The 24617-nt window shown below is 39.7% G+C and overlaps 1 protein-coding gene across 2 annotated transcripts in view; it reads right to left on the bottom strand.

The window, feature by feature from the left end:
- Positions 1-17915, bottom strand: part of rxfp1 (relaxin family peptide receptor 1) — a 49364-nt gene extending 31449 nt beyond the window's left edge. Inside the window, exons 1-2 of one of the 2 annotated variants that reach the window (XM_077247699.1) lie at positions 17683-17915; positions 15020-15169 (exon numbers count right to left, since the gene is read on the bottom strand). In XM_077247699.1, the coding sequence (XP_077103814.1) occupies positions 15020-15169; positions 17683-17725 (193 nt within the window). In that variant the 5' untranslated portion in view covers positions 17726-17915. The remainder of the gene's footprint in view (positions 1-15019; positions 15170-17682) is intronic. The other variant, XM_077247700.1, reaches the window with a different exon arrangement.
- Positions 17916-24617: the final 6702 nt, after the last annotated feature.

Below are 24617 nucleotides of genomic sequence, written 5' to 3'. Positions count from 1 at the left end.
ATAATCCTAATATATTTTAACAACAGAAACATTTTTTGTTTGTTTGTTTTGTTTACATCATACCACAATCTTAATCTAGGGGTGTTCATAGTAAGTAAATCTCTCATTTTAAACTGAAATGCCAAAATGGCAGGGCTGATGACTTTCATAAACTGTAATGGAAAAACATGGATACCTGTCAAACATTTATAAAAATAACGAGCAACCTGGCACCCTAAAGAAATGCATTACTTAAAAGTTAAAATAATTTACAGGAAAAACAGAAAAACCCTAGAAATATTCAAATATTGCATGACAAAACGTAGGTCACATTCAATTTACATAAATGAGTGATTTAGCATAATAACTCTTATCTGGCAACTCAATTAATATTCTCCGTTAATTATTACAGGTATCTTACAAACAGGGTACAAAAGGATATTATTTGAAAAGATATGGAATGATTTGAAGCAATATGAGGGTGAATAAATACTGACAGAATCAAGCCATTAGGATTAAAATGTTCCTTTAAAGGAGAACTCCGGCGCAAAATGAACTTGGGGTGTAATAACACATTGGTACTGAGTCGACTGTTCTCTGGGATTTGTTTTCATGATAATCAAGTGTAAAGAGTTTTATCTCTAAAAACTGTTTAGCTTATAACGCTAGTATAGTGGGGGCATATAATAAGTAAAAAGAAATCGCTAGTTAATACCACTAACAAGGCTCAAAATAGCCCCATACTAACACGGTAGCTTAATGGGGGTCTCTACATACAAACCGAAGCACTGAGAACTTTGTAAGTGTACAGACAGTTTAATAATAATATACTTTATAAAGACAGTACCATCGCATATACAGGCAGGAGCCGTATACGCGTGACTTGTAACAGGTCATATTTGTTTCAGTGACTTGTAAGCTCACAGTTCAGCTCATTTAGCACGGCGTTAGTGGTTCGACTGGTCGAGACTGTTTTCGATGGCTCCTGCCTGTATACGCGATGGTACTGTCTTTATAAAGTATATTATTATTAAACTGTCTGTACACTTACAAAGTTCTCAGTGCTTCGGTTTGTATGTAGAGACCCCCATTAAGCTACTGTGTTAGTATGGGGCTATTTTGAGCCTTGTTAGTGGTATTAACTAGCGATTTCTTTTTACTTATTATATGCCCCATATACTAGCGTTATAGGCTAAACAGTTTTTAGAGATACAACTCTTTACACTCGATTATCATGAAAACAAATCCCAGAGAACAGTCGACTCGGGGCATTGTGTTATTACACCCCAGGTTAATTTTGCGCCGGAGTTCTCCTTTAAGAGAAAATTTCTGTTCCTCTCATTTAGGGGTGGGGTATTATTTTAAAAAAACTATACTAAACCCTTACATCTTGCAATCTTTTCCTCTACTCTACCACTCGGGGGAGGGGGGGGGGGGCATCTCTTTTAACACTATACTACACTCAACATGAGTGATCACCATTGCAATAAGTGTAAATCCACCATTGACAGGAAATTTGTGTCCCAGCAAGGCTCTGAAAGATGATTTCTTCCCCATCCAGCCTCATGTCACAATTACAGCTGCTCACACTGTTGATTAGATTGAGCAGCACTGAGGCAGCCATTAGTAAAGACACCATATAATCTTTCCTTACATGAAAAGAGTAGAAACCCGTCAGTAAGGTTTGACCTCTTCATTGATTTTAAATGCACAGGGACTGTACACTTGTATTACTTCTAGTTTACCACACTTGTATTACTTCTAGTTTACCCCATAAAACATAATAATACCCAATTGGGGGTATTTCCAAAGAAAGGTTCACCACCACTAATATACTTCACTTTAATAATGTCTCTTAACACAACATGATTGATCTGCCATACTGTCATCCTTAAAAAGTGGATGGACATCACTTTTTTATAACTGGGTAATATCGATTTAGTGGCTTTGTGATGATAACATGTTATGTTAAAAACTGTAATAAAGATGCTTAAGAATTTACAAAACATATGAACGCTATGGAGCTATTACGCTTTTAAAATCTAAGCATTACCACACTGCATCCTCTGTGCGTCATTGCTGGTCTATTCTGGCTTGGCAAAGGAAACGTAAAATGACAAGAAAGATTAAGTGCTGAGGTAATATCTCCTCCCTGTGTAAAATTTAGATTAATGGCCTTGTTTATAAGGCTGGTCCATGGCAAATTGAACACAATTATTACAAAAACTATAAAGATGACCACTGCATTCTAGGCATTCTACAAATAAACAGCAATCTAAAGAAATTAATGTCTAAATTGCTGCTATATGGGAAGTAAATAAAATTAACGAAATAGGCTATATTTATTTATTTATAACTAATATAAATAAGTATGCATATTTACATACAGTTTATTTACATACCACTTTATTATGTACACCTTGCTAGTACCGGGTTGGACCCCCTCTTCCCAGTCCTTTCAGAACTGCCTTAATTCTTCATGGCATTGATTCAACAAGGTGCTGGAAACATTCCTCAGATATTTTAGTCCATATTGACATGAAGCATCACTCAGTTTCAGCAGATTTGTCTGCTGCACATCCATGATGCGAATCTCCCATTCCACCACATCCCAAAGGTGCTCTGGATTGAGATCTGGTGACTGTGGAGGCCATATGAGTTTAGTGAACTCATTGTAGGACTGGATAATAATTCAATATCAATATATATTGCAATTTTTTTTTTTTCAATAACGGTGATATGATTTTTAAACAGATTTTCGATATTTCAATATATATAACAGCATTTGTCACTGACTGACGTTAGGCGCGCAGCCGTCAGAAAGAGCAGAAACAAAATCGGCTACTTCCGTGATGACGTACACCACAGACACGCACCCAGTGCTCAGCAGGCTGATCTCCAACGCGGCAGGTTTTAGCAAAAAATGAGCGCCCCTGACAGCAATACAAATGTGACTGAACGAGTTTCCGCAAGTGAGAAAGCAGACGAAAGAGTTGATAAGAGAGGAAAGACTAATTCAGTGTTATGGAAGTTTTTCGGCTATCTAAGATCTGATAAACTTCAGGTTTCAGCGTGCTGCAAAATGTGCCAGAGAGTGGTGCCGACTAGCAGAGGGAACACATCAAATCTGTTCCACCATCTGAAGCAGTTCCACCCGATAGAAGCAGTACAAACAAAACTTTAACCGGCACAAACGAAGCACAAACAAACAAGACTTTTTTGCGTGAACTTCACGCAGTGACATCAACGTTGCACAAATGTAATGGCAAATGTAAATTTAAAAACAGAAATGCATTGCCATTTTACATACTGCATTGTCATTTTGAATTGAATATTGCTACCCATATGCTTCCGTAGTCTTTTAGCAGGTATTGAGAAGAGAATATTATTGTTATGATGGGTTATTTCATTGGTTCATGTAGTTTGTTATGGTGCAGTACCGAAAGACTCCAGCAGGTTTCATAGACTTGGCAAATTCATTTTTCAGAAGATTGTAGGTACAGACATCTGTTGTGGGCGTTCTTGGCAGTTTTTCTGAGGCTTTTATATTGTTCATATCGATATTGGAATTATATCGTATCGACCGAAATTAAGAAATATATCGTGATATAAAATTTGGCCATATCGTCCAGCCCTAACTCATTGCCATGTTCAAGAAACCAGTTTACGGTGATTTGAGCTTTGCGATATGGTGCGTTATCCTGCTGGAAGTAGCCATCAGAATTGTGGTCATAAAGGGATGGACATGGTCAGCAACAATACTCAGGTATACTCAATACTCAATACTCAATACTCTAGCATTTAAACATTGCTCAATTGGTACTAGGGGATCCAAAGTGTGCCACGAAAATATCACCCACACCATTACACCACCACCTCCAGGCTGAACCATTTATACAAGGCAGGATGGATCCATGCTTTCATTTTGTTAACCCTGTAGTCTGACCAAACTATCTGAATGTCACAGAAGACATAGAGACTCATTGGACCAGGCAACATTTTTCCAATCTTCTTTTGTCAAATTTTGGTGTGAATTATGTGAATTGTTGCCACAGTTTCCTGTTCTTAGCTGACAGGAGTGGCACCCGGTGTGTCTTCTGCTGCTCAAACCAGTCCAGCTATTCTCCTCTGACCTCTGGCATCAACAAGGCATTTTCACCCACAGAACAGCAACTCATGTAAATTTTCTCTTTTTCTACGTTAACAAGCAGATGAGCTGGTCTCCTAATAAAGTTGTCGGTGAGAGTATACGTATGTAATAAAAATGAATCGGCGTCAGTAGCCTGCCAAAAGGCTGAAGATTGTTACTACTATTGATATCCTACTATGTCTGTGGTTTGCTTTAAGATGTCACCTTTGTGCTGATGTTAGGCCACGTTTATCTTGTTAGCCTTGTGCACTTTCAACATGTTTTATTTGTAGGTAGCAGAAGATTTTAAAGCAAGTGTTGTGTTCAAGTAATAGGTTTATGGACAACTTTTATAAGTTGCTCCTTTGCACCTCTGCCAATAACTTTTCACTGGCACATTTTTGATCCATGTAGGGTATGTAAAGGAAGGATTAACAAACTAAAATTGTCCATAAAAGGCTCTCTGAGCCTGTAACTTTTTTGTTTAAGATTTCAAATGTTATTTTGATTCCAAATGTGAACGCCCTTAATGGTTTTTATCACATGTTTGTAAATACTTGAATGAACAGAAAAATAGTTATAAGTCCTGTCCTCTTTAATGCACCGACAGAGAAAGGTATGTCAGACTCAGGAATATGTCCATCAGCCACTGCACTGACTGCGTTTGAACATGTATGTTCGGTGCACTTTTATTTGAAGTTTCAGATAAATGCTGTTTTCCACAACAGCTAAAGTATTGTTTTTTTACTTGATTCTTGAACTATAATACCACTTTTATCCATCCTTAATGTATGATCCTACCTTACAAATTAGCAGACAGCACAGCATATAGGCTGCTAGTCCTAGTCCTACTGCTAAGAGTACAATTTCTAAACAGCCTGTAATAACCGGACTGGGAGGAGGAACCCGTCCTATAGTCCTCACACAACTGTGGGCAGGACCCCTCTGAATCGTGGTGGACGAGACCTGAACAGAATAGCATAACCATTTTCGATCGTCTGCAGGACCCACTGAGATATATTTGGAAGACTTTTCCACTCTGCCAGAAAATTTACTAAGGGTACCAGTCTCTTGAGACTGGCCTCTGGGGTCTTTCGAGCAGCAGACACAGTGCCATGTAACGGGGCACCGGCAGGGAACATCTGCTCTGACTGCTCTAGGCCCCTCCTCGGAGGGAGCGAGTGCCCCTCGGGAAAATACTCGCTGGGACTCTCTATACCCCGGCATAAAGGCGGGGTTAGCAGAATGGTCCCCTGAGGGCACAGAGAGAGAACGGGCACCGTATAATGAGGTGAACTCAGTTTTCTTTTGGTGGAACGAAGCCCTCTTCGCAACAATAACGGTCCTCAGATCTTGAGGTCGACGGCCGGGACTGCTCCCGCCCAGCAGTCCCAGAGACATGAACACGGAGTGGCAGGAATTTCTGGAACGTCGCCAGCTGCTTGAAACCTATCGATGACAGTATTTACTGAGTCACCGAATAGGCCAGTAGGGGAAAGCAGGGCGTCCAGAAGGAACGATTTTTCTCTTTCTTTCATTCCTGGGAGGCTCAGCCAAAGATGTCTCTCCGTAGCCAATCGCGAATCACGTCAGTAATGACCTTCTCACTCTCGCTCATGTCTTTTAATAGGTCAGCCTGGTATTCCTGCAGAATGGACATTGTGTGCAGGCACGCCGCGGCTTGACCTGCCACCGAATAAGCTTTACCCACAAAAGCCGAAGTGTCTCTGAGTGGCTTGGAGGGTAATGCCGGAGCTTTAAGCCTGGTTCTGTCACGGGTGGTGTATGGCAGGAAGCACGAGGAGACGAGGAATTCAAATAAACAATAAACTTTACTATAAATCAAAACAACAAACAGGTACAGGCAGACAGAGCGGATGCAAACACCAGTTAACATAGACGAGAACCGACAAAGACAGACTGAACAGAAGAAACTAAATACAGAGACAAATGAACCATAATGATGTGAAGACAGGTGACACAGATGATGATAACGAGGAACAGGCTGGTAAGTGAGGGAGTGAGTTCAGGTGTGGAGACAAGGAGGATTCTGGAAAGTGTAGTGCAGACAAGGACAGACAGGTGCAGACGAGGACTGTGACATTACTCCCCCCTCCCGGTAGGCGTGACCTCACGCCTTAAAACAGGGGTGGGAGGGTGGGCATCCTGGAGTCTGTAACAGGAAGGCGGACCGGGTGCAGGAGGATGGACTCCAGGATGGACCAGGCGGCCATGGCGGAGCAGGACGTGGGCGTGGCCATGGCGGAGCAGGACGTGGGCGTGGCCATGGCGGAGCAGGACTTGGGCGTGGCCATGGCGGAGCAGGACTTGGGCGTGGCCATGGCGGAGCAGGACTTGGGCGTGGCCATGGCGGAGCAGGACTTGGGCGTGGCCATGGCGGAGCAGGACTTGGGCGTGGCCATGGCGGAGCAGGACGTGGGCGTGGCTGAGCAGACGAAACCTCGGGCGTCCAGGGTGGAGCTGTCGGACCCTCGGGCATCCAGGGCGGTGGGGACCCTTCGGGCGGCCATGGCGGAGAAGCCCCTTCGGGTGGCCGTGGGTCCTTGGGCGCCCATGGCGAGGGCCTATAGCCCCCCCCAAAAAAATTAATGGGGAGAGTGACAGAGTCATTACAAGTCTCTGGGCTGGACGGAACCAGCGGTGAAGGCCCGGCTATGCTGGAAGAGGGCTTCGAGCTAGGTTCATGGGCTGTGACGAATGTGTGTGCTGCCCACACACACAAAACAGCCATGGATCTCACAAGGAGCACTGCCTCCTCCAGAGCTGGCTGGACGGTCTCTGGCTGGACGGTCTCTGGCTGGACGGTCTCTGGCTGGACGGTCTCTGGCTGGACGGTCTCTGGCTGGACGGTCTCTGGCTGGACGGTCTCTGGCTGGACGGTCTCTGGCTGGACGGTCTCTGGCGGAAGAAGCTCAGGAAGGTCGTCAAAAAGCTCAGACTCAGGCTCGGCAGAACATGACTCAGGGCCCACAGTGAGGGAGGATCCACAAACCCACAAGGTGTGGTCGATGAACTCGACAAAAGGGAGATGAAGATCTCCCAACAGCAGCATCTGGGCGAGTAGATCGTCTATCCCACTCCAGAATTGCTGCTTGAGAGATTCCTCATCTCTACTCACGTCCTGATACAGGTTGATATAGACCTCCACATACTCCTCCAGTGATCGCCCATCCTGGGAAATCCAGTGATCTGCCTTCTTGCCAACCCTCCTTTTCCTCATGGTCGGTTCTTCTGTCACGGGTGGTGTATGGCAGGAAGCACGAGGAGACGAGGAATTCAAATAAACAATAAACTTTACTATAAATCAAAACAACAAACAGGTACAGGCAGACAGAGCGGATGCAAACACCAGTTAACATAGACGAGAACCGACAAAGACAGACTGAACAGAAGAAACTAAATACAGAGACAAATGAACCATAATGATGTGAAGACAGGTGACACAGATGATGATAACGAGGAACAGGCTGGTAAGTGAGGGAGTGAGTTCAGGTGTGGAGACAAGGAGGATTCTGGAAAGTGTAGTGCAGACAAGGACAGACAGGTGCAGACGAGGACTGTGACAGGTTCACACGGCAGGATAATAAGGTCGATTTTAGCCCCGATTTACCCCTTCCGACAATCTTAAGATTATCGTAAAATAATCTGATCAGATATTCCTGCCTGAGTGCTCTCGTCTGCCTGGAAGGACGTCGGGACCACTCCGATCTCAAATCGGGGATATCCAACATGTTGGATTATTTTGGCCCGATTTCTCCTCGTTTGTGGTGTACACCGGGGACAAACAAGCACGCAGCCTGTGGATTGTGGTGTGTAGCCAATCAGAAAGCGAGGTGACGAGGCGCAGAGGAAGCACCGGGAAACAAAATCAAAACAGCCGGCGGCATGGCGCACAAGAAAGTCCAGTGGATGTCGGAGATGGATTCGGTTAAAAACAAACTACAAACTACCGCCACTGCATCCTCTTCGTCCGCCATGATTGTTTACTCTGAAGTCACGTTTGATCTCGAGGGATTTTGCGAGATTTTCCGTCTGACCTGGGAATGCTCGGGAGTCAATTCGGTTTGTGTGTGATGTGTTGATTTTGCCATGTGGCTGCACACCACACACGGTACGACCAAAACTGTTAGACCAGTGATTTTTTTATTGCCGTGTGTGGGGTCTCTCAGGTTTGGAAAATCGGCCGACAATTTTAAAATCGTCCCGTGTGAACCAGGCTTTAAAGGACGATGCCGAATCGGGGGAGAGATGGCTAGCAAGCGTCTCTTCAGACCTGGGTATCGCCCCATATCCTTGTTGTCTGGACCCATGTATATTGGAATATGTAGATGTTTGGGGGCTAAACACACGGTACGAAACCGACTTTTTCCAGGACTTCAACACCTTGGTGTGGAGGTCTGGAAAAACCGGCAAGCACTGGCGCCGAGGCTGCATGCCGGAAGGCAGAAAGCGTTTATCTAGTTTGCTTTTCTGCCTTGATTCTTGCTTATCCGCAGGCCACTCAATGTTTAATTTTTCTACAGCATGAGTCAAAACCTCCACTAGCTCCTCACATGCAGGAGTCTTCAGTATCTCCTGTACCGATAGTAACAACATCTAGCTCCTCAGTGCATGCTGCACTCCCAAACAAACAACACATAGCTGGTGTGTATCCCCACCCATGAGATATTGAGTGCAGGGATGTACACACTTCCTATATTGCTGTTCGCTCACCATTTATATAGTTTTTTTTAATATATAATGAATATATGTGACAAAACTCCTGCCTAGTAGCAACTAAGGACAGACAAAAACCCTTTTCAGACAATGATTCACACAGAGCGCTTGCTGAAGGCACAGAAGCTAGTGCTGTTATGATTCAGGGGTGCTTTATAGTTTCCTGGTCGATGACGTCACCCGCCTATGACGTTCCGTCTTGCCATTGGACTGATTCCATACGTGCTTCATGACGAATTCATGCAGGGGCGTTCCCATAGCGTTTCGCCGCAGCTCGAGTTCCCTTTAAAGGGAACCTGACTTACATCTGTTTCATCACCACATTTTCTTATTTAGTTCATAATCTGTAAATTGCCCCTATTATCATTTGCTTGATTACTTTCTTTTGCTTCCCTCTGGTTATGACAGTATGACATATATGTGAAAATATGAAAGAGACAACTTTCCATAAATCTTGGTGGCTGCTCAGCTTTGAGGGACTGAAACAAAAATCTATTTGGCCATGTTATTACTTGCGTCGAGTGCTATGACTTCATTGCAATGGACAAAACGTTTGTCCATTATAAATAGTAAATATAAACAGAATAGCATAACCTATACCTATATAAAATGCCAGAGGAACATTTCCAGTGCTCCAATCTATCAAACTTTTCATTTCATACCCTCGTTTACTATTGAATGATGAGAGAATGATGGGACCATTAGACAGCAGAGGGAAAATTAAGGGCCCTCCCTCAATCAGGGCCAATTTCAAACAAAGACACACTTCTACTTTCTCTCCATTTCATGGGTCGCTAAGTTTGACAGATTTTTCATAGGGTCAACAAAAACAAACGGAGAACCATGAAATGGCAGATTTGAAAAAGACGAGATCAGAGAGATATAACTATAATTAAAATGCCTAGGAAAAGCCTCGTCACATACACGGTTCCACATAGTGAGGTTCAGACAAATTATGACAGTGTAAGTAAAGTGAATGTTCACGTACGTGACAAATGCCCCTGCCACTTTCCATAACTTATTTATTAAGCTACAGATCTGTGATCTATGGTTCCGTAAGACTGTGCCAAAGGGTATCAAAACCTATATCCTGTTATTTTTTTCAAAATTATAATTTTATGAGGAATATACCAAAAATTTATTATTTGACAAACTGAATAAAAACTCACAAGTGAATACTAAAATTTAATTAATTTTTTGTTCTCTTCCTCACTCGAAACTTCATGACTTCAAAAGCCTTTTGAAAACTTATAGCGCACAAGTCACATGAATTAATTCATGACATTTTTATGTTCATTTTGTAGCTTGACATTGTCAGTATTCAACCTTAAATTTATGATAAAATACACATAAAATCCTAACATTTATTACTTTATTACCATTCAAAAGTTTGGGGTTGGTAAAATATTTTTACATTTTTGAAAGATGTCTCTTATGCTCAGTGCTCACCAAGGCTGCATTTATCTGATCAAGAATACAGTAAAAACAGAAATATTGTGAATTATTACTACAAATTTAAATAGCTGTTTTATAATTTAATACTTAATCATTTTAAAAAATTAATTTATTCCTGTGATGGCAAAGCTGAATTTTCAGCATCATTACTCCAGTATTCAGTGTCACATATCATTCTCTTATTTGATGCTCAAGAAACATTTCCTATTATCATCAATGCTGAAATTAGTTGTGCTGCTAAATATTTTTGTGGAAACCGTAATAGATTGTTTTCAGATTCTTTGATGAATACAAGGTTCAAAAGAACAGCAATGATTTTGAAATAGTAATCTTTTGTAATATTATAAATGTATCTACAGTTACTTTTGATAAATTTAAACAGTATTCATTTCTTTAAAAAAAAAATGATACTGACTCCAAACCTCATGAACAGTAGTGTATATTATGTGCTATGAATACTGAGAAATTACTTTTTATGCTAAAACTGTGACAACTTTCATTGTGCTAACTTTAACACATTAGCCTCATTGACATGTCATTTTCAGATGCAATTGCTTTTAATGATTAGATGTAAGGTGATAAAATCCTTTTGCTGGGAGCAGCAGCTCATTTTCATTTAAAGGGACAGACGCGTTTTTGCTCACACTCAAAAGGTGACAATTTTAATATGCTATGTAAAAAAATCTGTGGGGTATTTTGAGCTAAAACTTAACACTCTGGGGAAATCAAATACTTAATTTACATACTGTGAAAAGGGCATTATACCACCCCTTCAAATACTTGCAAAATGTATAATTATGCTGCTTCAACAAACTTTTAATACTGCTTCAAGAGTATGTGAGTGAGACATCTTTTTTGTAGCTTCCTGATTGTTTCTTTAAGAGGATCTATTTGGAAGTATATTGCACTACTCACCTACTTCTCTATATGAAGTACTGGATACTCAAGCACATCTAAATAATAATGTGTTTCGTTTTGTAAATTTTTAAGCACTGTATTTGCATAACCTAATTATATAATTTCTGTGATGTATTTTTTAGCCATGTTGGGTTATGAAAATCCAACTTCACATATTTATATCTAACAAGACATATTTCAAAATGATGTAGATGTGCGTGTGTGTTGTTGTGTTCTGTGTAGCACACGGTTCATGTTATACCGGCCGTGGTTTTTGTTTGGTGTGAGCACATGGCTTGACATGTTTGTTTCTATGTGCCATGTGCTCTACTGTCTATTGTCTTAACCTCTCCCTTCTTGTTACCTGAGTATTGGTTTATTTGCTCCACCTGCTCTCCCTTGTTACCCTCCTGATTTCCTTCCGTGTTCATTCTCCCTGTGTGCTCAGTCCTGTGCCAGATCGACGTCTTATGTATGTTGTGTTTACCGGCTTCCTGCCAAGTCTAGCTGCTGGTTCCCCCCACAGGGTAGTTTTTGTTTGTTTTATTATTATTATTATTTAATTAAGTAATAAACCCCATCAACTCCTCGGTCTCAGGAGTCCTCACCTCATCCCTTCCTCAAACCTGACAGTGCAAGGGCAAATGCCGCCAACCTTGTTTTACTAGTTTTATTTAATGGAGCCTTTGCTGAAAAAATCATTTAGTTACACATTTCGATAATGGAATTGTAAATAAGTTATAAATAATGACTTTGTGATTGGGATGTGATGAATGGACATTGAATCAATACACAGTGTGGCACCTTATTAACATTGCAGTCTGCATTTTAAGCCACACAAACAAAATTAATGTGATTTTCTTCTCGTGTCTTCCTAAAACAAAAACAAAATGACATGTTCAGCAAATGAGAATTAATTATAATATGTTTTTTGAATCCTTTAACCAATCCATAAGAGATTACAGCATTTTCAGCAGTTGCCTGGAGTCACATATCCAACTGTGCATCATGACCTTGTTGATAGGCTGTTCTTTTAAACTAGAAGGCCATTAATCAAATACTGAGATGGCTAATACTTTTGGTGGGGGAAAATCATACACACATCTCTTTAATATATCAATTGTTTCTTGTAATAATAAAGCTTTTCTGGAAAAAAGACTCTCAGCAATGTCTCAAACTGTGCTCAGATTTCCCAATCTGAATAAAAATTGAGGAATTTCAATATGAGTTCAGACATTTATCATCAAATCTTTCCAAGGCCAAATTACCTGAGCTGCACAATTTAAACTCGCTGTATAGGTTTATACCTTTACCAGTACTTATCATACTGTATGAAAGTGAAATCTTTGAGCATCAAAATTGTTCTCTGAGATAGTATTATACTAGCATTGCAAAACTCATGAGCAAATACGTTACAAGTTTAAAATACACCATAACTTGCTGAAGGTACTTTTGGCCTAATAAACAGGTGGCATGACATAGCAATTTGTTGGTTGACAAGATTAATGTAATGCTTTGTTTATTTGGTATTGCAAAACTCATTATCAGAAGAAAGCCTGTTGAGATATTTTAGATTCCCTGGATTACTGAGATAGAATCCAACTTCCAAATGACAGTCCCAGTCTCAGTCTCAATCACAGCTAACAAAACAATCCAATTCTAACCACTGTTGAAACAACTCAAAAAGATACAGGAATTAAGTTTTCTAGAAGAAGAAAATCCACAAAGTAGAAAAAAGGTGACGTGGAGACAAAATATTATTTTGAATAGACTAAACCACAGCCATAGTGGATGACTGTCTGTGGTGCAGCAATCTATCTTCAGTTTCTAAGATTAATCCGATGCTAAATCAAAGCTACACACCATTAGTGATGACAAAATGTATATGAGCCCACAGATGAATACTCTACTCCTGAGGGACTTGAATTTAACAATCTAACAAAGCTCTTGAGGTTCAAAGAATTCAAGGCAAAAATGACAAATGGCTTTCTTTGTGGCGTCACCCAGTCAAAATGTGTCTTTCATCCTCATGAGAGAGCAGATGAGAGACAGAATGAGATTGACTGCGGGTGGGCCCGCATCCCACTTTCATTTTATTTTCAATTGTTTATACAAAACTTCATTATCTATAAGATCTAAAAGGTACTATTTCTTCTCTTTTTCTTTATTGACTATTTCTATATCTTTTGAGAGCTCAAGTACAGCTTATCACTGAGGTCACTTGGCCTTTCACCGGTAACCAACTTTTCGAAGAACAGCGCAAGAAAGCATCTCTATGCACGCTAGGTGCTAAGCCTGGATAATTCATACCTACAGTTTACAGAGATATTCGTCTGCGACCTTTCTGGCCCTGAAAAAGCTTTGATAACTCAGGTACGACAATGTGAATGTGATAAGAAAGGTGGGAGTGGAATCTCAAACGCTCAGAATACTAATCTCAGGGATTTTGAAAAGCATTAGAGGATTTCTCACTTCCTGTCTATCCTGTTCTGCTTGACTCAACACACAGGGCTAAGTAAATGTCTTAAGATATTATGTACAATGTGACATTTCCCTTCGCCCTGACCTTTTACAGTCTGGTGCCGATGCGAGGCCTTTTAATCTCCCCCTGTTCTCCATCGTACAAAGGCCGCGAAAGCGAGTAAGACAAGGTTAAACATGGTGCCCACTGCTGTAGGGGCCAAATGTTGACACTTAAGATTGAGTTTGATACAGTCGCTGTGACAGATGCTGTGAGACAGTTGCCAAACAGCTGGGAATGCTCTGTTTATGACAAGTATGACATTATCAAAACTGCCTACATAACATCTAGGCCCATTAAAACATGTTGTGACATTGCTATAGCAAATGATCACAGAGGAATCAATGGGAAATTACCACCCATTTGCACAGGGTCTCTTCACAAGAAAAACAGCACTGTGGGTTTTCTCTTGTAAAAAATAAATCATCAGTAGGTAATTGTTAACAAGTCAAGCAATGCTATTTGATTTTAAGGTGGGAGGACAATTGCAACTTAGTTGTTTCTTCATCAGTACTTTCTCAGCAGATAACTTTGAGGACTACTAAAGGATAATCCTGCAGGGAAAAAAAACAATTAGGGCTTGATAAACCATGATAAACCAAATTGTTTAACTGATAGGCTTGCCATTATTCAGGGAGATGGATGAGATAATTAATGAAATATGACAATTTGTGCAGATGTGAATTTCAGAAATCTTTGTTTTAATTTGACTGATTGTGTATTATAGTCAGCATCCAGCAATGAAAGCAAACTCAACTGGAACATGGTTGCACCTGGCATAGAATGAAGAACAGAGAGAGGGGAGGAGAAATAGTCAGAATAGCACAAGAATCAAAGACAAGAAAAATAAGGATAGAAGATAAAATATCAACCCAAATACTAGGAAGACCTCACACCTCATCTCTATTGCTAAATTACTAATACAAATATATATGTTTTCCCTTTCTCAATGTGTTTCATTCACTTGTTTCGTTCATGAATGAATCAACATTTTTGAACGACTCGCTTGCAATGATTCAATGACTCATCTTTCTGAATGAACCAGTGTTTTCGAAAGAAACCACCAGCTGGACAAACCATTTAACCTGCAGAAAGAGTCACTGTAAAATCAATCATACACACACTATACATCAGAATTAGAACAGTCAATGTGTGGTATTAAAAATCTGTACAATGTAGTGTAAATATTGGTGTTGTAAGCTCAATACCACTGGCTTATAGTACAATGTAAGATAAAAATAAAAAGGTGAAGAATAGCACACAAAGTAAATGACAAGACATAGTAAGGAATCTGAACTAACCACAATTCTCCTCGTCTGCCTGATTTCCACAGTCATCCACACCATTGCAGTGTAGTAGCTGAGGAAGACAGGTACTGAGGTTTCCACAGGGGAAGTAGCCAAGCGGGCAGTGAGCCGGATCCTCTGATACATTAAACATGGTCAGCACCACTTCAGAGGAGACAAATACGAGAGAAATTAAGCATATTCAGTCTCAGGTTACACTGTTGTATTTGTCTGTTTCTTGCGCTATGAGGTGTAACGTTTTGTTTTTTTACAAATATTAAAGTATTTTTAATTTCAAATATGTTCAAACATGTCAACTTAAAATATCCCCTTTTCCTGCTTTAACATGATACAGTATAAGATGTTTTCAAAATAATGGCAGTATGTAATAAAAATTAAAGATTTAATTTTTAAGATTTAAAAACAATTTTTGTCAACTAGTACAAGTACAACTAGTCACCTCTGTATAAAAACAGTCAATGACAAGATTGTTAAAGAAAGTTACAACAAAAGCTAAATTACACATACATTAATATATTTTCTGTACATCAAACAGTGGGATAATATTTTCAATATTAAAATATACCCACTTTAAAGAATTAACATCACAATGCTTCTGCACTACATAACTACTTTTCTCAAGATTGATAAAAACCTAAGAAAGGTTTTATTCTTATTCCTCACTCGATGTTTCAACCTTTATGTATGACTCAGACTACTGCAAGTCATTCTCAAAGCAACCTATAGATATATGAACAAACATCCAAACAGAAGAAGTAGATGTGTGTCAACGTGAAGAATTGCTGTAGCGTAGCAAAAGCTTGGAGGCAGACTGTGCAGGGCTATTTATCACGGAGTAGCTTTTTTCCTTTCTTTCTTTCTTTTTGAATGTGAGTAAAGCAGCACAGGTCTATGCTGAATTTATACAACAGAGAGAATTTATATATACTTCAAAGCATCTTATTGATAAAGACTGTGAAAAGTGTATAGAAAATACACAACACGTTCAGCATAATGGATGATTCTGCACAGCATGTATCCTACCCACCAAAATACAAAATGTATTGCATTAATATTGCAAAAATAATTAAGAACTATTATACTTATGAATGGATGCCTTTGTATATCCAAGATTGTGAAGAGCTCTGTAAATGTTTCAGAGTTGAGGTAAGTTTGAAACTAAATGTTACTGCAAATAACATAAATAATAACAATTAAGATTATCTTAATCAAATCCTAATTAAGACTTTCAACACATAACATCGTTTTGAAAGGTGAAACCCTCTTCACCATGAATACATTTCTTTGAGGACTTGGCTTTCGTTGCAAATGTATTGAGTTGTGCTTGGATCAAGAAATGGAGTTTGTCTGCATTTGAGTGCTTCTTATGATAAATCTCACATCATAAATACAAATTGAAGAACATAAGACAAACATGTTATTTTTATCATTATTATTATTATTATACAAATTATAGATCATGAATAGGTATTCAAATACACATACACATTTTATTTTCTACCACAGGGACTAAATATTGACTTCTATTGTTTATACTAAATTCCTGATATTTCCTATCCCCTGACCCCAACCCTTAAACTTAACCTTTTTGTAGTTTTAGATTTTAATTAAAACATTGTTTAGTATGTTTATTCAGCTGGTTTCCTTGTGGTGACCGTTGGCTGGTCCCCGGTCCCCTCAATAAAGGCAACATTCAAAGACTCACAGTCACAGACTACTACTCACACACACAAAAAATGCATAAAATTTGTGCAAACAAGGGTGTACATGAAAGGAAAACATGGGGTGTGTTTCAAAACCCATTAAGCTGCCTACCCAAACATAATTTTGGGACATTACAGGTGCATACAATTCTTTTGCAGAATTTTGTCACATGATGTACAGTAAGTAACCTATGTAGGCAGGATTATCCATTTCCTGTTCTGTATAATGCATTTTAATATAGGAGTGCAGGCGACAGCAATATTATAGCGTACCGTTCAAGCATGTGCAAATTAACACATTCAATTATAACGATATCAAGTAAAGGTTTTATTGATGCATTAAAAATGAAAATAATTTTTCATTGAGGTCTAATTTTTATTGTTTCAACACCGAAAACGATTCTTTGACAACACAAAAGTTAGATAACAAGTCAAGTTAAACACGCGCTAAATACTCGCAAATCACCTTTGCTTGAGGAAGTAACCATGGCAACAGTGACTTGATTAGGCTATTGCCGTATTCTGAGGGTAGATTGACAAAACAAGTTATCTTCTAATCACGTAATTATTAGGGATTTACATAGTGTTTTGTTCAATATGTCTTCAAGATAAAACGTACAAAACATCATAAGGCTCCAAGAAGATCCTCAAACTAATGCACGAAGAAAATAACTACAATGTAACTGAGTTATTCGCACGTGTCTGAAACGTTAACAGTAAAATAAAATTAATCAATTTACCGGCAATGTACCAAAAGCAACGGAATAATGCATCAGTTTCCACAAGGGGCAAAAAAAAAGAAAAAACTTATTTTAAAACTATTTTTGAAATTGAAAGCAAGTAACGTTAAATAATAAACTGTTAAAAGTGAAAGTTAATTTGAGTGTTAAACATCATGCTGGTTTCTCTATTAGTATGAATGAGGAAAACACCAGGTGAAGCACAAGAACTCACCCGACACTCCACACATCAAGAGGCTGGCGATGTGAACTTGCATGGCAACGGCGACTGACGATGTGATATGATATCCGACAACAGTTAAAACACTCTATGTTCCCCTGACTGATACAAAAAAAAAAAGAGAGTTGTGCACTTCCTTGTTTACAGCCTCCTATAACTAAGAAAAAGAAAGTTGTGTGCGAATTGCACGATTTGGACAGGTCCGACTGTTCAGCCGAGATGCTCAGTGGACTGCTGTGCGCGCGCGGTCTGAGTACGGAGTGCAGAGAGCGCGCGCACATGTACAACGAACAGACACCTGGGGGAGGGACTTTGCAATGAACTATCGCTTTACTTCAAATTGAAAAAACGAATGTAGGGGATGATGCTAAATAGATCTGTCTTCTATGTGTTCTAAAATGTTCTATGTTCAATGTTCAAATTCTTTTTAAAGGTAGACATTGGTGTCAGTAAAAAAATGATATTAATAATAATAATTATACATATATATATATATATATATATATATATATATATATATATATATATATATATATATATATATATATATATATATATATAATTATTATTATTATTATTATTATTATTATTATTATTATTATTATTATTATTATTATTATATATATTAGCCTAGAATTTAACTGCAAAAAAGCACAAAAAACAGTTTCCTTACTATAAACGGAAAAAATTATAATAGATCTAACATTATATTTCATGTAACTTCACTGTAAAATATAGTTAAATATACCTTTTTGGAAGCAAAAAGAAAAAATCCTCTTTTAGATTCTTTCTTTCTTTCTTTCTTTCTTTCTTTCTTTCTTTCTTTCTTTCTTTCTTTCTTTCTTTCTTTGTTGTTATCATTTATGTACATTAGGGCTTTATGTTACATCCATCACAAAACCTAACAAAACAAAACAACAGCGTGGACCATCCAGGTAGCGACACACAGAAGAATCAAGGGCACAGTAAACTTTTGAACAGGGTCATTTTTTATAAATTCAGCTATGTTTTTGTCTTGTGGACTATGTAAACATATTTTATGTAAAATATCTTATTCAGGACAGTACTAAATAAAAAATAACATGCATTTGGTATTATCCCTCTTATTTTGAAATTAAATTGTAAAAAAGACCTGGCACCTGTGGTTGACAGATTAATTCTGTAAAAATACAGTAAAAGTGTAAACATTACAATATTTTACAATTTAAAACTGTACATATGTATATACATATATATATGTATATATATGTATATATATTTATTTATATATATATATATATATATATATATATATATATATATATATATATATATATATATACTGTATGTACAGCTTTAAATTGTATTTTACTTTGTATTTTTACAGAATAAATCTGTCAACCACAGGTGCCATTTTTTTTGTTTTTTTTTTAAAAACGACAGGATTTGTGCCCCTTCCTCAAGTTGCTCTCAAAACGCTGCCTAGACGACCTTCCAGCAGGACAATCTTCATGACTCACCACACTGTATCTGCCCTCTAAGAACTGCCCAGTTCACCCACATCTACATGATTTTTCTATCATGAATGGCATTACACCCTGTCTGAAGAAACATTGTGGCAGCTTGTCCTTGTGCAACAGCTAGAATTTGACCTTCATACAGTCAGGCCTAGTTCTGGGTCACCAGCTCAGTGAGAAAACTTTCCCATGTTCATGCCAGACATTGATCAAAGAGGACTGTATTAAAGCCACAGTATAAAGCCTTTCCCATAAAAGAAAAACTGCAGGGTTTCAAGTAATGTGGAACATAACATAATAATGCTAATTAATGCTATGAAAAAGAAAGCTACTGAGAAGATCAGAATCAGAATCAGAATCAGAAAGAGCTTTATTGCCAAGTGTGCTTGCACACACAATGAATTTGTTTTGGTACTGAGGCTTCCAGTGGACATATACAAATACAAATACAACAAGAAACATAATACTACAAATTATAAGAATAAAAAATATAAATATAAATATATGAGAATAAAAGTATCACAGTTGGGTTTAGTCAGAATAGTCGACAGTTTCCGATTTACAGATTATGAACATATTTACGGTGTTTTGGATATTATAAATAAATAAATCTACATATAATTATCACTTGAGTTGTAGGATATTGCACTAAACAGTGGGAGTATTGCACTTAAAGGCATATGCCTTGGGAGGAGTGTTAACTGTTCAGGAGGGAAATGGCCTGTGGGAAGAAACTGTTCCTGTGCCTAGACGTTCTTGTGGCCAGTGATCTGAGTCTCCGTCTTGATGGTAACAGTTCAAACAGGTGGTGTCCAGGGTGACTGGAGTCTGTGATGATTTTACCTGCTCTCTTCCTCACTCTGGAAGAGTACAGGTCCTGGAGGTTTGGCAGGGGGGCACCAATGATCCTCTCCGCAGTCCGGACTGTCCGTTGTAGTCTCCTGATGTCTGATTTGGTAGCTGAACCAAACCAGACAGTGATGGATGTGCATAAGACAGACTCAATGACGGCTGAGTAGAACTGAATCAGAAGCTCCTGTGGCAGGTTGAACTTCCTCAGCTGGCGAAGGAAGTACAGTCTCTGCTGGGCCTTTTTCACAACGGAGTCAATGTGATTATCCCACTTCAGGTCCTGAGAGATGATAGTGCCCAGGAACCTGAATGACTCCACTGCTTCCACAGTGCTGTTCATGATGGTGAGTGGGGGGAGTGCTGGGCTGTTCCTCCTGAAGTCCACGATAATCTCCACTGTTTTGAGCGTGTTCAGCTCAAGGTTGTTGTAACTGCACCAGACAGCCAGCTGTTCAACCTCCAGTCTGTAAGCAGACTCGTCACCGTTTTGGATGAGACCGATGACAGTGGTGTCGTCTGCAAATTTCAGGAGCTTGATAGTGGGGTCTTTAGAAGTGCAGTCATTAGTGTACAGGGAGAAGAGCAGTGGGGAGAGAACACACCCTTGGGGGGCGCCAGTGGAGGTGGTGAGAGTCCTGGATGTGTGTTTCCCCAGTCTCACTCGCTGCTGCCGGTCCGTCAGGAAGCTGGTGATCCACTAACAGATCGAGGATGGTATGGAGAGCTGGGTCAGTTTGGCTGTGAGAAGATCAGGCATGATGGTATTGAAGGTCGAACTGAAGGCCACAAATAAGATCCTTGCATAAGTCCCAGGTCTGTCGAGATGTTGCAGGATATAATGCAGTCCCATGTTGACTGCATCATCCACAGACCTGTTTGCTCTGTAAGCAAACTGAAAGGGATACAGCAGGGGTCCAGTGATGTCCTTCAGGTGGGCCAACACCAGTCTTGCAAACGACTTCATGACCACAGACCTGAGAGCGACAGGTCTGTAGTCATTAAGTCCAGTGATTTTGGGTTTTTTGGGGACCAGAATGATAGTGGAGTGCTTGAAGCAGCAGGGAACTTCACACTGCTCCAATGATCTGTTGAAGATCTGCGTGAAGACCGGGGCCAGTTGATCAGCGCAGGTTTTTAGACAAGAAGATGAGATGCCGTCTGGGCCTGAGGCTTTCCTAGTCTTCTGTTTTTTGAAGACTCTGCTCATGTCCTCCACACAGACCTTGAGCTCAGGTTGGATGGCAGGTGGGGGAGGAATGGGAGTGCAGGAGGTGATGGTGAATGTGTGAGGTGCAGGTGTGAGCCGGTGTGTGGTGTGAATGAGGGCTTTTCAAACCTGCAATAAAATGAGTTTAAATCATCAGCCAGGTGTTGATTGTCCACAGATCGGGGGGATGGTGACTTGTAGTTGGTGATGTTCCTCAGGCCATTCCAGATTGATGATGGGTCGTTGGCTGAAAACTGTTTTTTTCAGTTTTTCAGAGTAGCTTCCTTTAGCAACTCTGATCTCCTTTGTTAGTCTGTTTCTGGCCTGGTTATACAAGATGTTATCCCCACTTCTGTAGGCATCCTCTTTGGCATGACGAAGATGTTTGAGTTTCCCAGCAAACCATGGTTTATCATTAGTAAATGATAAGAATGTCCTGGTAGGAATGCATGTATCCTCACATAAACTTATTTATGATGCTACAGTATCTGTGAGCTCATCCAGATCGTTGGTAGCAGCTTCAAAAACAGTCCCATCAGTGCAATCAAAGCAGGCCTGTAGATCCTGCTCTGCTTCATTAGTCCATCTTTTTACAGTCCTTATTACAGGTTTAGCTGATTTCAGTTTCTGCCTGTAGGTCGGTATGAGATGAATCAAACAGTGATCAGATAGCCCCAAAGCTGCCCGTGGGACGGAGTGATACGCATTTTTTATTGTGGTGTAACAGTGGTCCAGTATATTACTGTCTCTTGTGGGACATGTAACGTGCTGTCTGTATTTTGGTAGTTCACGGGAAAGATTTGCTTCGTTAAAATCCCCAAGAATGATTAAAAGAGAGGGTTAGAGAAAAAGAGAGATAAAACTTGGGGTTCCCTGGGTCTGTGAAATCTTGACAAATTAGAAGAATATGAAATCAAATTAAAATATCCAAATGAGCCCTAAGTCCATGTTCTACAGGTATTTGGGGTTGTGGACAACCCCACTGGGCACTGCCCATTTGGCTAGTTTTTTTGTGTTGACCTGGCAACCCTGATCTCTTGCTCCATTTCCCTAGAGTTTTGCTACACACAACTAGGGCTGCAAGCAGAGAAAATTTCTGAATCAATAGCTAATTTACAGTTAACAGCCTGAATAAGTTTACAGGGAGCTCTATTTAACTTCCCACTCCCTCATGACCCAGATACTCTGAGTGACACAGCCTTCTCATTATACAGTAGCAGCTGATATTTCTTGTGTACACAGTCAATAATTCAAAATATCATGTTTGCTTATATTTGTGTTTATCATTTTGCAAACAGCTGCTTGTTCATTCGGGACTAGTGTACACAAAAAATATGCTTCTTTAAAGGTTATAGCCGCTCTTTTTAGAACCATATAATTTTGTAGAAACATTTTATAGGTTCTTTGTGTTGTGGAGGCACAAAACATTCTTTCAAAACCACCCCATTACTGATAGCTCAACCATCCAACTACACAAACGGACTCTCAACAGGTTCTTAATATCATTCTTAAAGTGTCTATAATTTTTAACTTTTCAAATTGGTTTCCAATCATGACTTTTTTCAGTTTTTTAACAGATAACAAGTGTGAGCAGCTCTGTTCAGTTGAGTATATATTCTCAACTAAGAAATAGACATGATGAATTTGTGATGCATATTGTTAGAGTTTTCAATTATTACTGTCAAACAATCACACACACACACACACACACACACACACACACACACACACACACACACACACACACACACACACACACACACACACACACACACACACACACACACACACACACACACACACACACACACACACTAAAGCTATAGCAGCAGGACCTTTCTTATCAGCACTTTTTCCTTTCAACATTGTGAAGGGCTCACATGCATACATTCACAATTGGCTACTTTTAGCCTTCAATAAACTTAATTGCTTTTACTTAAATGGAAATGGAGAACAAACACTGCGACTAAACTCAAAAGTGCAACCACAAAAGTCCAAACTACTCTCCGCCTAATCTGACCTGAGTAAACATTATGGGAAGCGCTCTGGCCAGACGGGATTTAAACTTAGTCAGCTCAAGAAGACATGTTTGGTGTGGAGATGAAAAACATACTTAGCACAATGTTCTCTCACCACACAAATAACAAATACACCACATGTGGATCTTCCTGAACTGTTGTATATTTTGGTTTATCTTGTGCTGGCCAATGTTACACTTACTTATTTACACCTACCGGCATGCACGCATCATCATGCAAAAATAAAGGTTTACAGTGATGGATGCAACTGTTAATACAGTATTCGTAGTGAGCCATGATAGATTTATTCCGTGTGTATTTTGGAATGGGCAGTTTGCGTGATCAACAACATACAGCAGCACTAGTATTACATAACATTCAGTGGCACGTCCATGCCACTCAAATAGAGATGTGCCACAAACTGACTACATGTTTGAAAAATATTTCAAATTTGTAAATAAGTTTAACTTATTTATTTAAAAAAAACTAAATTAGGCTATTTATTTAGGATTTTTTTTGTCACAATTACATCAGAATAGCTGCTCAACTCATCTGTCAGTCACTACTGTAGGTGCCAGAACATACCTGTACAGAGACATGTTCCGCAACACTGTCAGTGATACATGATGCACTCCATCAAAATATGTCACAAGTTTTAGTGACACGTGACACTATCCACTGGCACAAGCCAATGAAAACTTACTCGGTTACTAACGTAACCTCGGTACTCTCTAGAAGAGGGAACTAGTACTGTGTAATATCTTACGCTAGGGGAAAACCTCTTTTCCACGAGATATTGAAGCCAAAAATTATCCTTAATTTTGAATTAATACAAAACGCGTTGCAGCAGCAATGCAGACATAGGCGAGGACGGCTTGCGTGCCTATTGGCTGCCCTGCGGCAACTGCAGCAGCCTATCGAGAGAGTGTGACGTCAGATCCAATGGGGGCGCTTCGCTCCCACTGCGTCACGTCCCGCCGAAACAGGTGTGGTCTGGGCATATAAATATAGCTCGATGGCTGATACAATCTGGTTTTCATCGCTGAAGCGAACCAGCATGTTGCAGGCACGGCAAAGATACGCAGTACTCGTTCCCTCTTCTAGAGAGAACTGAGGTTCCGTTAGTAACCGAGTACGTTCTCTTACGAGAGGTTCTCTCGTACTGCGTAATATCTTACGCTAGGGGAACACTATGTAAAACGCCGTGCGTGCTGGGATCCACACCAAAGTCCCAAGGGCAGGTGCCCGGGGCACATATAGTGTATAATCACCAGGGACTCACAGAGAGTCTGAGAAGAGAGGCTAGAAGCGTCATTCTCCACAAGTAGCATCCTTAAGGAGCTAACTACATCAACA

The sequence above is a fragment of the Siphateles boraxobius genome, unplaced genomic scaffold (genome assembly GCF_051911475.1).
Source record: "Siphateles boraxobius isolate OS27281-9 unplaced genomic scaffold, OSU_SipBor_1 3, whole genome shotgun sequence".
In the NCBI taxonomy this organism is placed as follows: Eukaryota; Metazoa; Chordata; class Actinopteri; order Cypriniformes; family Leuciscidae; genus Siphateles; species Siphateles boraxobius.
Note: the sequence above shows the minus strand (reverse complement) of the source record. Positions and strands in the feature narration are given on the sequence as shown.